Below are 15365 nucleotides of genomic sequence, written 5' to 3'. Positions count from 1 at the left end.
AAACTAGACCAACTGAGCAAGCTTTCTACACAGTTGGCAGGAAAGCTAGACGCGTTTTCTTTGAAATTTTCAAAAACCTTTTCCAACTAGGCGCGCTTCCATAATCTCTCTACTAAATTGGCCTATTTCCCTAAATCTTTAAAAAAAGGGCCTATTTAGCCAATTAACAAAAAAAAATGGCACGTATGCACAATTTAGCCAACCCGACCCATAGGCACTTTTAATATGTTTTTTCTTTTATTAATACTGTAGATTCAAGTTGTTTATATGACAAAGTACGTATTTGTTTACAATTTAATCCTCATATTTTAAACATGTTCTCACATTAAATTTAGACTAACATTTAACAACTAAATAACTAGAGCAACAGAAAGAAAGTTGGTACACAATGTTCCAGCTGGTGCGACAAGAATTGGGTGGAACAGGCCAATGAGATTGGTTCAGACAAGAACGTTAGCCGATATGGAATAGGAAGTTAGTTGCATTGGTTTATTACTGAAACGGTGCACACCGACCGGACTCAATGTGAAACCAACTACATTGGTTAGCATGAACACATACAGAATAGAAATGTACTAACAATTCGAACAATTATGTCAACTATTGATGTAGTAGTATAATGACAAATAACTTTGCATTATTTACATATCTGTTGATACGGACATAAAAAAAAAAAAAGATTTATTCGATCAACAACTCGAACAATTAAATCAACTAACCACTGATGGAGTAGCATAGTGACAAATAACTTGCATTATTTACATCTTTATTGATGTCAAGTCTTGAGTTTAAATCTAAACAAGCCTTTTTCTGTCCTTACCTTCAATTGTCAGGAACACGGCCGTTTATCGTTTCCCTGGCCCTGGATTCGAGAAGAAAAAAGGATCAGAGTCTGCAATGTCCAAAGTTGTTCTGAAACACACTTTGAGCAACACAGTTTTTCCATAAGAATGAACCAAAAGAGGGATATAATAGGCAGGGAATTTGGTTTGGACAAGACAAAATGTGTGCATTTCTTTTTGGTATAGCCATAACTGTCCTCATCCATTTATCGGTCTGAGCCTAATCCTATTTGAGCCAGGAGTGGTATTTAGGTAAATCCCTCCCAATAATGATGACTCAAGATTTCGAACTCAGTCCAAGTATCTGGGGAAGAAATTCACTGCCACTTCTTCCAACCGTTTGTTGGTTTTTTTGGGGGATTTTCAATTGTCCATCTTAAACATAAATGTGAATACTCGTTTCTTTTCTTTGGAAAGTATAAATGTGAATACTCATATAACAAGAAAAGGGACAAGTTAGACCGACGCCTTAGGTCAAATAATAAAGGAGCTTGATGTCCCGAGGCTTGGGTTAGAGTCTTGTGGGCAGAGAAAGTAGCATTGGGGAGCTTTGACCTTGTTTAGAGATTCGACCTGGCTCAACTTTGGATTTAGCCGGGTCCAATGTAGCTACGGGACACGATGGGTTCAGACCAAATACAAAAGAGACAGTTGAGATGCCAAAGATGCATGGTTATCATTCTCCGTTTATCTATTAAGGCTAATTTCATTTCCCAGAATTCATACAAAAACAGCACAAAGCAACTATGACAGACAGTAAAAATACAATTATGCTACTTTTAATCCAGTTCATAAAATCAAAATGAAGTTTTAAATGACAGAAGAGCATGAAAGAGCCTACGATAGCAACTGCAATGTATTAAGCAGTACCTAGAAGCAGCATATAAACAGTTCATATATAAACCAAGAAGATTCATTCTGAAGAAAGCGTGCTCCTACACAGTGTATCATCACTTTAAACAAACAATAAATATGCCAGAATTCTCGAATTAACCGAGCAATCTAATTTCAGCTAAATGAAGAAAACATACTACTAAAAAATGTATTATCATCTAAAACAAACAATACATATAGCAATGTTCTTGAATTAATTGAGCAATCAAATTTCAGCTAATTGAACAAACCTTTAGGGTTGATTAGCAGCCTCAACAGACTCAGCAGCAGCATATAGAAAGTTCATATACAAACCAATGAGATTCATACTGAAGAAAGTATGCTCCTACACTATGTATCATCATCTTAGACAAACAATAAATATAGTGATATTCTTGAATTAACCGAGCAATCAAATTTCAGCTAATGGAACAAGCCTTTGGGGTTGATTAGCAGCCTCAACAGACTCGGAAGCAGCATATAAACAGCTCATATACAAACCAACGAGATTCATACTGAAGAAAGCATGCTCCTACACAATGTATCATCGTCTTAAACAAACAATAAATATAGTGATATTCTCAAATTAACCGAGCAATTGAATTTCAGCTAACCGAACAAGCCTTTGGGGTTGATTAGCAGCCTCAGCAGACTCAGAAGCAGCATATAAACAGTTCATATACAAACCAACGAGATTCATACTGAAGAAAGCATGCTCCTACACAATGTATCATCATCTTAAACAAACAATACATATAATGATATTCTCGAATTTACCAAGCAAACAAATTTCAGCTCATCGAACAAAACATGCTCCTACACATTCTATGATAATCTTAAACAAACAATGAATATAGCAATATTCTCGAATTAACCGAGCAACCAAATTTCAGCTAATCGAACAAACCGTTAGGGTTGATTAGCAGCCTCAACAGACTCATTCTTCCTCCAGCTTCTTTCCATCGGCACACGCTCGTTCCCGAAACTTCCCTTTCCTCCTTTCTCAGCAACTGCTGATGTCTCTTTAATCTTAGCAGCTTCCATCTTCTCATCAATCTCCTTCCAATCTTTCCCTTTTTCCTTCAAAACCTCCTCTCGCGGCCTCGCCTCACCAAAAGGATTTGCCCCCTTGGGCTTATCCGCCGGAGTCGCATCTTTCTTACCCTTTTCAGTTTGAGGAGCTTTACGTGGCTGAAGCACAAGCTTTGGTCTAACCCCACCGCTACCAGCAGAACTGACACTCTCATCATTTTTCTTTCCCCAATTATCCAAATCCCTCGGCGAATCTCTCGCTTGAGTCGAACCGAAACTGCTTCTTTCGAAACCCCCACCAAATCTCCGAGGCGGTGCCTCTGCGGCGCTTTTATAGTTCTTATTAGCTGCCCAGCTATCTACTTCATCGGCTTTCGATTGCGAATTGGAAAACCCACCACCGCCGCCTCCTCTCCCTCTTCTCTCAAATCCACCCCCAAATCCGTTTGCGGCGGAAGTCGATTTCTTAGCCGAAGCCCAATCGTCAATCTCATCGGCGCGTGAGGGAGCAGTTTCTCTATCTTTATTCAATCCCCATCTACTATTACTCGAAGAATCATCGCCATCCGAACCATACCTATTCGAACCATAAGATTTAAAACCACCACCTAATCGGTTGCGATCGAGTTCCTCAGCGGAACGTTGTCGAGGGCCAGTGGGGAGTGCGAGGAGATCCTCGCGAGTGAGTCGGGCTGGCTCACTGGGCTTAGAAGCAAACTCGGAGAGAGATAGGGTTTGACCCTTCTTTTTATTCGCCTTGGTGGTGGTGACAGCGGTGGCTAAGGAAGGGAAATCCCCGAGCTTTTGGGTTGAGGAACCGGCGCCGCTTTGTTGTCGCTCGACTTCCGCTTCATTTTCTTCGGCGTCAACAGACCATGCGCCGGGTTTCCCCCACGGAGATGATGCAGTCGCCGCCATGGCGCGGCGGTGATATTTTTTGGAGCGTAGCGTTTAACGAAATTTCAAATTCAAAGCTTGCGTATTTATGGCCGTTTAAATGTTTGGCGTTATGCCGTTTTTATATGTTCTTTCTTTTTGGAAACTTTTATAACTATTTTGATATTTTCCGTTTTTTTTTTTAAATTTATTTTGTTGTTAAAAGGTAATTAATAAAATTTAAATTAAAAATAAATATTCTTCATGAATTAGACTAAAAATACTAAATTAGTAATTAAAATCAGTTGAATTAAATTTTTTTAAATTACAACTACAATCAATATATTCCATAATTATTTGTAACTAATCACTACAAAACACAAACGGAATTATACACGGTTACGATATGAGTAAAAAATAAAAGGCATAATATTAAATTTAACTCTTATTGTTTATATTTTTATCAATTTAACCCTTATTTTTTAATTAAATTTAGCCTTACGCCTAAAAAAGAAGTCATGTTGCCCTTTTTTTTATATAGATATATTGATTAAATCATTAATTTTTTAATGATGTTAACATGAAAATTTATTTGTACTTAATGTTGACACGACACTAATTATCTTCTATGTCACTCTAACAAATAATTTTAAAATTATAAAAAATTATTTAAAAAAATGAAATTCAAATAAAAATGATATTTAGTACATATTGATTATTATGCAAGTTGTCATGTTTAAAAAATTAATGTTTTAATCGGTGTTTTTGTTAAGAAAAATAACAATTCAACTCTTTTTGAAAGGTTGATAGTCAAATATAGCTTTTATTAAAAAAGTTGAGGGTTAAAATTGACAAAAGATATAAACATTAAGGGCTAAATTAGACATTATGTCAAAATGTATTTATAAAGAATTGGTATAAAGGACAATGAAGTTTTAATTGAAAGGGTAAAATAAATACGTTAAAAACCATAGCGTTTTAAGTTTAAATCCCATTATGCATATGTATTTTTATAAAACATCCTCAAAATAATATAATTTACCTTGTAAAATAATAGATTTTAGTTATTACTAGGGACGTTGTTAAGGGGACCGACAGGGGCTCCGACCCTTGCTAAAATAGAAAATTTTAATTTAAGTTCTTTAAAATTTTAAAAAATTAAATCAATAAAAGATAAATTTTAATCTTTTAAAAATTATAAAGATATAGATTACAATTTAATTTTGGCCCCCTAAAAAATTTTGTTAGCTTCATCCCTAGTTAATTGCACAGCTAAATTAACATCACCTCAATTAGAAGCTTAATATATAATACAAATAATTAATATCTCTAAATAAATATGATCAAAATCAATCATTACAATACACAAACATACTCATAATAGAAATATATTTGAATATAGATCAAAATAAATCTGAATAAAACTCACACGAGATGAAACTTAACTTAAATGTGATATTTATACATAGGGGTGAACATTCGATCGAATTGAGTGAAAATTTTTTGAGTTAATTGAGTTGATAAGCCTCATTTTATTATCTTCACTTAATTTGAAAGTTTTCGAATCGAATCAAGTAAAATGAAATTCGAGTCAAGTTGAATCAAATGAAATTGTTCAAGTTAAATAAAAAAAATTAAACATATCAAATTAAAATCTTGTTACAATATAAATAATTCCATGTTAGAACACATAAATTTAAAATCATATATTTTTGAAAAAAGTTTCAAAGCCAAATAAGAGAAAAAAAATACCAAAAATTATTATTTTAGAATTTTTTTAAAAAAAATTTTACATGTTCTTCAGATTTTTTAATACTTTTTAAGTTTTTATAATTTCTAAAAATATAAACTTTGGGATTTTTTTATAAATATTTTGAATTTTAAAAATTATTTTATAATTTTTGATAAGAGACCAATTTGTTTATTTTTAAAATTGATAGGAACCAAATGTATATTTATACTAATAAGTTATTTGAATTATTCAAATTATTCAAATTGTAAAATTTAACTCAACTCAAACTCGAATTACTTATTCGAGTAAGACTTGAAAAAAACAAAATAACTTAATTCGATAAACTTGAAATTTGAATTTTTTTTTTAAATTTTTTATTTGTATTAAATTTTAATCACCACTATTTATGCGTAATAAGACTCGAATATAAAATTAGACAGTTGTTAAAGTCTCACCATGGTATGTTTAAGATGAATTTACAAAGAGTAATGGGTGACAAATAATTACAATTAAAAGAAAAATAATTTAACAGATTTGATTTCTGATTATGCCCAATTAGATTATTCTGCTGGATTTTAAATTTACGGTAAAATTATAGTTTTGCTCCCTATACCATACAATAATCAATTTTTTGTAATTTAATTTAACATAGTTTGATATTCTTGCTATTATTCATGTTATGCCTTAATCCATATCATTAATATACGGAGTTTTTATTTAGGAAAAAGAATTCTAAAATCATGAGATTGAGCAATTCTTTTTAAAATGATAAATTAGTAAAAAGAATAATTATTTTGATAACTATAATTTCACCATTTAAATGACAAGGAATTTTGAGTTTTGGGTTTTCAAAAATAATTTGGCTTAAGGCATAACATTTATAATAGTAGGAAGATCAAATTATGCCAAATTAAAATACAAATAGGAAACCCCCAAGTTGAATATAGTACAGGGACTAAAACCAGAATTTAACCAAATTTTACCTTTTCCATTTCTAACTGATACACCTATTGGGGTCTCATTTGCAAGTGGTTGGAGAAAAGAAAAGGCATTCACCAAAACTACCTTTCAGGCTTTTGTTGACAATCCCCCCCCCCCAACAAAGTAACTCTTTCTTTGCTTTGGTTTCCACATGTACAATTGAGGGGGTGAGAGCAGTCATCTTAGAATGGCAAAACCTCATGGCTCATAATACTCATCGAGACGGTGGTGAGTGATTAAATGTTCTTCCTCGGGACTCTTTAAGGAGTCGCCATTGATGAACCATGTCACGGTTCCTGCAATATAAATGAATGCTTTGATAAAAGCACAAATAGGTTTATATGGAAAGTTGAAGCAATTAATTGTTTGCAATTCAATAAAGTCAATCGAAGTTACAATAATTCCAATAGAATTGATCATTAGAAGTACTCAACTGAATAACTAACTCAACAACTAATTCAATTCTAGCTAACTAAACAGAATAAATTTGGAGAGAACCCGCCCAGGGCCTCAACCTTGCATTGCAAGGCTATAATAGCATATAAAGTTTCAACGTGTATGGTTATCATGCACATGCAAGGGAATGCAAAATTCAAATTGCTCATATAAGGAACTGATACATAGGTGAAATGGTGGGAGTGGCGTTGCGCAGATAGCTCATCCCATCCATAATACCAATGTAGTCTATCCATGGAAGGATAAATTTATATTTTCGAGTTTAAACAAGAGCAGAAAGAGGGGCAACTCATGAAATTTATAGTTTCAAGTTTCGACCTTTCCCCTGCCAAAAGGGGGGGGGGTGATGAGTTCTGCATGTACCTACTGGAGGAGGAGGTGGTTCCTGTTCTCTTGTCACATGAAGTATGATTGTTCCCGAGAGCACGGTGATGAGTCCGCATATCTCAGAAGCAATGCTGCCTGCATTTTGGCCCGACCAGTCCTATAAAAATAACAGTATAACAGCAACCATTACAATTAACAAGCATAAGTAGGAATCGGTCCCGTGGTCTCGTGTTCCGATGAATTAAAATTTTCACCTTAAACATGATTACACTAGCGATAATGGTAAAAGTCGTGAACATCACATAATATACCGGAGAAACAAGTGTGGCATTGAATGTATCCAGGGCCTACAAAAAGGAACATATGCACATCAGCCAAAAACAAGCCAACCAGTCCTATTTGAAAGATGCATATCTTTAAAAATATTACGCCGGACATGAGAACGAAAAAGAGAAGGCTTGTAGTTATAGACCTACTTAGGGCACTTTTGACGTCCAAAAATATCAATGGTACTGTAAAATGAAAGGATTATATGCAGAAATAGTTCATCAGAGGATGTTCTAGAAGAAGCTACACTTTGCATGTAAATTTCTTGGCACAAAGCTTTTGAAATTGCTAGTAATTCTGGGATCCAAAATAAGAGATTTTCTGGTAAACGTACCATGGAGTCACCTATACTAAGATCTAGATTGTATTTTGCTCCTTTTACTCAAAAAATGAGCAAATTAGTCCATGTATGATAGATCAAATAGCAAACTGGTTCTTTTGTGTTAAAAATTTCATCCATTTCAGCTGTTAAAAACTGACGTGGCTGATAGGATAATCAGACAGTTAGATATGGCATGCCACATGTGCTTCATTCTGATGTACAATGACCAGTTATTAATAGTAGAAATGGATGAAATTTTTAACAGAATCTATTTGCTCCTTGGTCTAATGTACAGGGATTAATTTGCTCATTTTTTTAGTAAAGGGGGCAAAATGCAATCCGATTATTAGTACAAGGGCCTCCATAGTACTTTTTCCGAGATTTTCATCAAAATGTTAAATTATTGAATCACTCGATTAAGTTTCCATACCTAACATGCAATAATTTAGCATATCTAATGACAAAACTATGCTAGTTGCATAAATAGATTATGTTTTTCAAGTCATTCACTCAAATGAAGGAACAGACAACCAAGGAGGCATGGAATCGAAAATACTAACCTTATTGAGGTAAATTAATTGTGTAATGACACAGATAACAGCAACTGTAAGAAAAAACCAAGTTTGAGGATAAGCAATCTGACTCATCCCATCCAATGTAAGCTTTATAGCAATTCCAATGGCTTTGATGCTAACAACCTGTGACACCACCCGAGAAACATTGTGCTTACAGCATAGTTTGCCAAGAAAAGTTCAAAAGTTAGATGTACATACCGTAAGAGAACCCATCAATGAACATATTCCCAAATAAACCAGTATATTTGTCTGTCCATAATGAGGCTCAAAATGAAAAACCAAAGCTAAAACTGCTGAAAGTGTAGCTACTACATAAACCAGAAAAGCTGCCAACATAAACATGCGAAAAGGATCAAAAGTCAATAACTCATGACAAGGTTTGGACGACAAAGGATAAAAAGTATGAAAAGAAGGATCAAACCTGGTTGTGTTGCTAGAGTCCATATGTCTTGTACGGAACTCGGGGTATGCTCTTGCGGTGCATGAATTACAATCACCACCGAACCAACAATGCAGGAAACACAACCTACAATCCCCATTTTCTGAATTCTTTCGTTCAACAAAAAGTGTGCCAGGCAAGCACTGTAGATGTTTATAAAGCTTGTAAGTTATCGAAAACATATGAATCATTGATCTTTAACAAACAAAAGGAACCTCACCTCACAATTATACTTAGAGCACCAAGCGGCGTCACTAGAACAGCAGGAGCATAGATATAAGCCACGAAATTCGCAATCTCTCCCATGATCACTTTCCATACGAAACTTGATTAATTTAACAAGGAATGTGATTTCGGGCTCATATGTTTCGAGAAAAGAAGATTATTGTGAGTAATAAACTTACTTGTTATCATGCCTGCCCACCAAAGTGGCTCTAGTAAGTAGGTATAACCTCCAACTCCTATATTATACCATAAGAAACCAAGAAAGAAAGTTAATTACATAAGATAATACTTACATTCTACAATCTCAATAGCCATCTGTCGATCAACATAATCAAGCACTAATGGATTAAAGAAAAGATCGATTCTATTGGAAGAAGCCTGTGAAGTGTCATTTGTCAGGAATCAATAAACCCTTAACGGATCAAAAAATCTTTTCACTGATTAAGGATCCAATCCAATGATTCGACATTTTCCAACTTTTTTCTTGAATTTCTTACTGTAAATTGAACGTCATACATCTAAAAATGAATTTCCAGAAAATGAACAGTAAGCTCTCTCCTAATATCAAACACATTCAAAATTCAATACCATTGAACTAATCCAATAAACAAAATCCTATTAACTCCACTGAAAGTTCAAAAAAAAAAAAAACAAAGAACACGAAAGAATCAAAATTAAACAATGCAAAACAAGCTCAATGGTAAGTCATAATTAGCAGCAAAAAAATCACGTATCAAAATTAATTTAAAAAGAAAAACAGACCTGCGCGAATACCCGAAGCACCACCACGCTTGAGCCCTTTCTTCTTCAAAATAAAACTTGAGCCAATAAAAGCGCTCGACGCCACTGCTAATATCACTCCCTTCAAATTGTCCGACAACCCCATCGCTCTATGATCACATAAATGATCAATCAACACTTAAATTATTATTAATCAATAAGAAGAAGAAAGGGGAATCGAATTCCCGCCAAAAAAGAAGAGAATTTTTGTTCAGATGGAAAAGTGAATTAAATGATTAATTAAAAAAAATGAGAGAAAGAATATAAAACCCTCTTTCCCTCCATTAAACAAGAATTGAACTTACTATTATTATAAATTCCGTCGTGTTGCCGGAAACTTCACGGGTTTTTCCATTTTTGTACGGTCCAAATTAATGGATAGATGAACGGATCCCCTGCTTCGCGCGTTATTTTACCAACTTACACTCAGCTTTTCCCTCTATTGTTGGTTGCAACTACTAACTACTACCAGAAGAGGGGAAAAAAAAAAAGATAATCAAGGCTTTATTACAAAAGATGGTGGATATGGATGGATTTTTATTACCATTTTTAAATTGAATTATAAGGAAGCTTCGTTGAATCTTTTTTTAATCATAAAAAGCTTTCCTTTAAGTGCTCAAATAGTCGGAATTTAAGATTTAATTTTTAGTGATTAGCAAAGGTTAAATTATGTTATTTTTAATTTATTTTATTTTTGATAATTTATTATCTTCTTTTATTTTCAATTTTCAATGTAATCTAAAAAATTAATTAATAGATTTAACATTTATCATTTGCATTAAATTTTAAATTTTAAATTTTAAAAAAATATAAAAACTGAAAATAATTAAATTAAATAACCAATTAATGAATTTAGCGTGTATAAAAAGTTTAAAAACTAAAAATTAAAAATGATCATTTTGAATAACATGAACTAAATCGAATTAAATCTACAAATTTTCATAAAGAATAAGACTAATAGCAAAATTTAACCAAACCAATTTGACGCAATAGGCTTTAAAATAAATTCTTTAAGTTCAAAAAGTATAATTAAAATTGATCAGAAAAACATAAATTTATAAAAACTAAGTTAGAATTAAATTTATAGAGACTGACAAAAATTGAGCTAAGCATAGATGAAATGAAACTGATGTTTTTCCAAAAACAATAATCTAATAATTAATTATTTTAACTAATAATATTATAAAAATAAAAAAAGAAAATTAAAATTCATGGACTAAATCTTAATTTTGAACATGATAAAAGGACCAAAACCAGAAATTGACCATTAGCAAAATTCCCCAGCTTCCTAACACTTCTAATACACAAGTTAGTTTTGCTTCAAAAAGGCTCAATTTCGGAATACTCGTGAAAATTAAATCTGAAGGTTTTTTTAAAAAAAAATTCTTTCACATACTACAACAGCAAAGGTATGCCATTTTCCCTGGCCTAATTCTCAAACCATTTGTGCCCTCACTTAAAACTTTCCAAACTGCCAAGAAATGAGTTTACAATTAGCCTGCAAGCACTGCCCCATCTACTTCTTTTTCTTCGATTTGGAAGCTGACTGAGTGTAAGCAGTTCCCTGAAATAGCCAAAACACAAAATTATCAATAAAGGAGACACTGATACATGGTTCGACCAAAAAAACTGAAATTCGAACAGATAATTATCAAGCCGAACTTGAGCTTGAGCTATCAATTGAGCCAAATCCGAGCACTATAATACTCTATTAGAACGGACCTAATCAAGCTTTTCCTTTTTAGCATATTTTTATATTATGAAATTACATTTTAAAAAGCTTAATTACAAAAGAACTTGAGTTCTAGCTTGAGTACGAAATCGATATACAAGCTTAATCAAGCTCTTAGCTCGATTATGCCTCAAGCCAAACTCAAGCTTAGAAATTGATTTCAAGTTGAGCTCATGCAAAATATCGAGGCCAAAATTCCAAGTCAACCTCAAGCTTGCCACTATTGGGGCCCAGCTCAGCTCGATTACACCTCTAAGCATCAAAATTATGGTAAAAGTGATAGATGGTGCCATAAGCCCTAACCTGAAGCCACTCGTCCAATGAGGTATCAGTAGTCCTGGTTCCGACTTCCACCTTTGGAGCTCTCTTAGTTTTCTAGCAAAAATTAAAAAAGGCAAACATATAAGGTTATAATCACATTGCAAAGTGGAAATTTTCTTCAATGTAAAGAACAACAATCACAAATGTTCAACATTCACAGCACAACAGATTGCTGGGAATTTGAAATAGAGTCATTCATGCTAGAACATTGAAGATTTTCAGGAGCTCTTAAAATGAGAGAGATATCTAACTTATGTTCTATCACAAATGGATCTTTTAATAATAAAAAAAACTAGCTCCAAACTGTTAATCGTATCTTATTCGTAGTTATTGGAATAAATTAATTATTAGAATACCTTGGAGATACGCTGAAATTGACCTTGAAGCCATAAACCGAAGAGAACCAGCAGTGCAATCCCGAGGGTAACAAGGAAAACAGACTCGACACTGAGGAAGCCACCAGCTTCAACAACTTCAATGGTACCATTATAGAATGTACTTTGGTATGGGTGCTGGTCAATCTCATAGAAAATGTTGCCCACAAGATCAAAAGTTCCAGGCTGCATCAAAGTTCTAAACATGTTAGCTTAACTGCAATGAATAGTTCATCCCGTGCGATCTCTAATCAATAGTTCAACTTGTATACATTTAGGTTGATTGTATGATTAAGATCCATCACACATTTTTTTAAAAATAAAAAAAAAACCTCAAAAATGCCAGATTCTCTGTTACACATTGGACCCAACAGACCTCCGGTTCCAAATTGAACCAACATAAAGAACACATATACAGTTCTAGCCTTATAGTGCATAAACTCTTGAAGTAACCATTTACCTGCAAGTACTTGCTAACCGCAAATATGTAAGGGAAAGTAGCTTGCTTTGAAGGGGGTACGGATGCATTGTTAAAGGCCTACATTAAAACAGACATTTTTCAGTTAAAAAATCAAAAAGCAAATGTCACAGGCAGTTTCAATCCAACAATGTAGGATGTGACATTCCAAGATAATGAAGTGCATGATCAGCTTTGTAGCAACAAAGAAACTGAAGATCGGTATTAGATACTGCAACAAGCATTGGATAACCAAAAAAGAACATAGGCAGCAACAGTCGATTCAAGGGGCACAGCACTGTAATTGTGCATTGACCAATTTGAGCATGAATGACTAAACTGTGATTACAAGCTCAGGATCCAACTTTAGCAATAACATCATCATAAGGTAACTGAATTATGTGAACTAAATTCATATATCATCATAAGGTAACAGAGTTATGTGAACAAATGACTCAATGAATACAACATTTTAGTTTTATAAAAACTAAGGGTAAGATATTCAATTATGTGAAGTATTTGAGTTTGGAAATAATAGAAATCAATCAAAATGGTAACTGAACGAATTAATGAACAAGAAGAATTTGAAAATTTTCAAGCTATGATTACCTGTGCTGATAGATTTTGAACAAGCATACGATGATCAAAAGGAAGATGAACACTGGCTGTGATTGCAATGACATTCACAGGTGACTCACCTGCAATTTAAAGAAGTGTACTAAGCAAAGAGACAAGGAAACCACACATGGCTAATTAGAAAGAGGAAAGCATTTAAGCGTAGACAACAAAAGACAAAAATTATGCATCACTAATTCCAACATATATCATCGCTTCATTGTGAAGACAAATTAATTAGTAATTACCAACATTTTCCACCCCAACAAGGAGTTCAGTCTCTTCTCCGGCTGATATAACTGCCCAAGTAAAGCAAAAAGGTTAGCCATTTTTAAAAGAGCACATCACTCTCAAAAACCTACAACATCAAAATCCCGCATGAAGCATCAAAAAAGTCCTTACATTTGGCACTGTTTTTAGGGAAAAGACAGAGAGTTTCAACTCCTGGAGCCGAGTCAAAATTCCCAGAACCGAAATCCTGAGCTTCCTCACCAACAATCCCAAGTTCACCTTCTTCAACAGCTTCTGCAACATCTGCCTCCGCTTCAGATTGACACCTAGCAACTAGCACACAAAAGAAAAATCTCGGCACAGCATAATATAAAATCAAACAATTCATTTATTTATCTATTTATGAGAACAAGAAGGTAAATCAGCATGCAGAAACATCAGATCAGAGTAATTAACAAGCACTCTTTTCTTGGACTTCGTTAGACCAAAAAAAAATAAAGAAAGAACGAAAGCTAAACTGAACTTTAAGCAGCCACAAAATTAATGGGGAGATCCAGTGTGAACTACTTAAAATTACTGAATTCGTTACAATTTTTTAATGTTTTAAGTAAAGTATTGAATTAAGTTACTGAAATCCTTATAAATTTATTAAAATCTCTTACAAAATGTTCTTGAGCTCATGTGAAGCTCATTCTAAGGAGCTTTTTTCTATATTTTCCCTTAAAATAACAGTAAAATGATGCATAAGCTTTTTCCCAAAACCAAGGAAAATAAAAAGAGAAGCGACATTAATTGAAATTTCACAACCATGCAAATGCAACAACGAATATGAAAACAAAGAAATCACTTAAAATTCTCACAATCGAATCGTAAATAAAGAAACAAATCGATCTCATGTGGATTTAAAGCTAAAAGTCCAAAAAAACACTAAAACAAGACAATCGAATTGCATCTCAATGGAACAGATCAAATCTATCAAAGCAAAAAACATGCAAACAGAAAAATCCAAAAGATCGAAACTATGAACAAATAAATGAATCGATAAACATATATATAGCTATTTAATGACAAATTACAGCGAAGATTTAATGTTATCAGTAAAGTGTTGAATTCTTTATGATGTAAATTACTTAAATTCTTTCAAAATTCTCTTGAGCTCATATGAAGCTCATTCCAAGGAGCTTTTTCTATATTTTCCCTTAAAATAACAGTAAAACGATGCAGACAACGACATTAATTGAAATTTCTCAACCATGCAAATGCAACAACGAATCTGAAAACAACTTAAAATTCTCACAATCAAATCGTAAATCAAGAGAAACAAATCGATCTCATATGGATTTGAAGCGAAAGGTCCAAAAAGAAAAACTAAAATAAGACAATTGAATTGCATCTCGATGGAATAGATCAAATCTATCGAAGCAAAAAACATGCAAGCAGAAAATCCAAAAGTAAGATCAAAACTATGAACAAATAAATGAATCGATAAGCATATATATATATATAGCTTTCTAATATCAAATTACAATGAACATATCTAGATCTGGGATGTATAAGACTAAACCTTGGAGAATAGGAGAAGCGAGGAGGAGTAGAACGAAGAAGAAAACGCTGAAGCTTTTCATCGCCATTTCTAAGAGTTCCTATTTTCGTCAAAGAAGTCCAGAAAACAAAAAAGTGAGATTCTATGTGTGTAAGAGTATTATAGAGGGCCGTGGTTTACAATGCTTATAAATCTCGGAGTCAAATATAACAGAGGCTTGAGGGCACACAGACCAAACCAAAGATAAAAGATACTACGTTTGTTTGTTTGCATACGTCGTCGTTTCTGTCCAGCCCAACAAAACG

The 15365-nt window shown here is 33.4% G+C and overlaps 3 protein-coding genes across 6 annotated transcripts; all 3 read right to left on the bottom strand.

The window, feature by feature from the left end:
• Positions 1–591: 591 nt before the first annotated feature.
• LOC107927980 (eukaryotic translation initiation factor 4B3) lies at positions 592–3665 on the bottom strand. The gene is made up of 2 exons (XM_016859121.2): positions 2623–3665; positions 592–862 (listed from the first exon to the last, which is right to left on the bottom strand). The coding sequence occupies exon 1, from the start codon at positions 3663–3665 to the stop codon at positions 2625–2627; it is 1041 nt and encodes a 346-aa protein (XP_016714610.2). The 3' UTR covers positions 592–862; positions 2623–2624.
• On the bottom strand, positions 2396–10308 carry LOC107927841 (probable magnesium transporter NIPA6). Of its 4 annotated transcripts, XM_041103042.1 has the most exons (10): positions 10093–10308; positions 9770–9897; positions 9187–9243; positions 9003–9093; positions 8765–8925; positions 8542–8669; positions 8329–8466; positions 7374–7466; positions 7156–7276; positions 5842–6632 (listed from the first exon to the last, which is right to left on the bottom strand). In XM_041103042.1, the coding sequence occupies exons 2-10, from the start codon at positions 9891–9893 to the stop codon at positions 6535–6537; spliced, it is 1011 nt and encodes a 336-aa protein (XP_040958976.1). In that variant the 5' UTR covers positions 9894–9897; positions 10093–10308; the 3' UTR covers positions 5842–6534. The 4 variants fall into 4 exon arrangements, with proteins under 4 accessions (XP_040958973.1, XP_040958976.1, XP_016714456.1 ...); XM_041103039.1 differs by having other exon boundaries at positions 2396–6632; positions 9770–10112; XM_016858967.2 differs by lacking the exon at positions 10093–10308 and having other exon boundaries at positions 7160–7276; positions 9770–10075.
• A 723-nt stretch (positions 10309–11031) lies between these two features.
• On the bottom strand, positions 11032–15283 carry LOC107927996 (translocon-associated protein subunit alpha). Its single transcript, XM_016859145.2, has 8 exons — positions 15082–15283; positions 13689–13850; positions 13535–13585; positions 13281–13369; positions 12675–12752; positions 12197–12400; positions 11823–11894; positions 11032–11351 (listed from the first exon to the last, which is right to left on the bottom strand). Exons 1-8 carry the CDS (start codon positions 15146–15148, stop codon positions 11304–11306), a joined length of 771 nt encoding a protein of 256 aa, XP_016714634.1. The 5' UTR covers positions 15149–15283; the 3' UTR covers positions 11032–11303.
• Between the last annotated feature and the right edge of the window lie 82 nt (positions 15284–15365).

Source organism: Gossypium hirsutum, chromosome A03 (genome assembly GCF_007990345.1).
Source record: "Gossypium hirsutum isolate 1008001.06 chromosome A03, Gossypium_hirsutum_v2.1, whole genome shotgun sequence".
Taxonomy (NCBI): domain Eukaryota; kingdom Viridiplantae; phylum Streptophyta; class Magnoliopsida; order Malvales; family Malvaceae; genus Gossypium; species Gossypium hirsutum.
The sequence above is the reverse complement of the archived record's forward strand: the minus strand, read 5'-3'. Positions and strand labels throughout refer to the sequence as shown.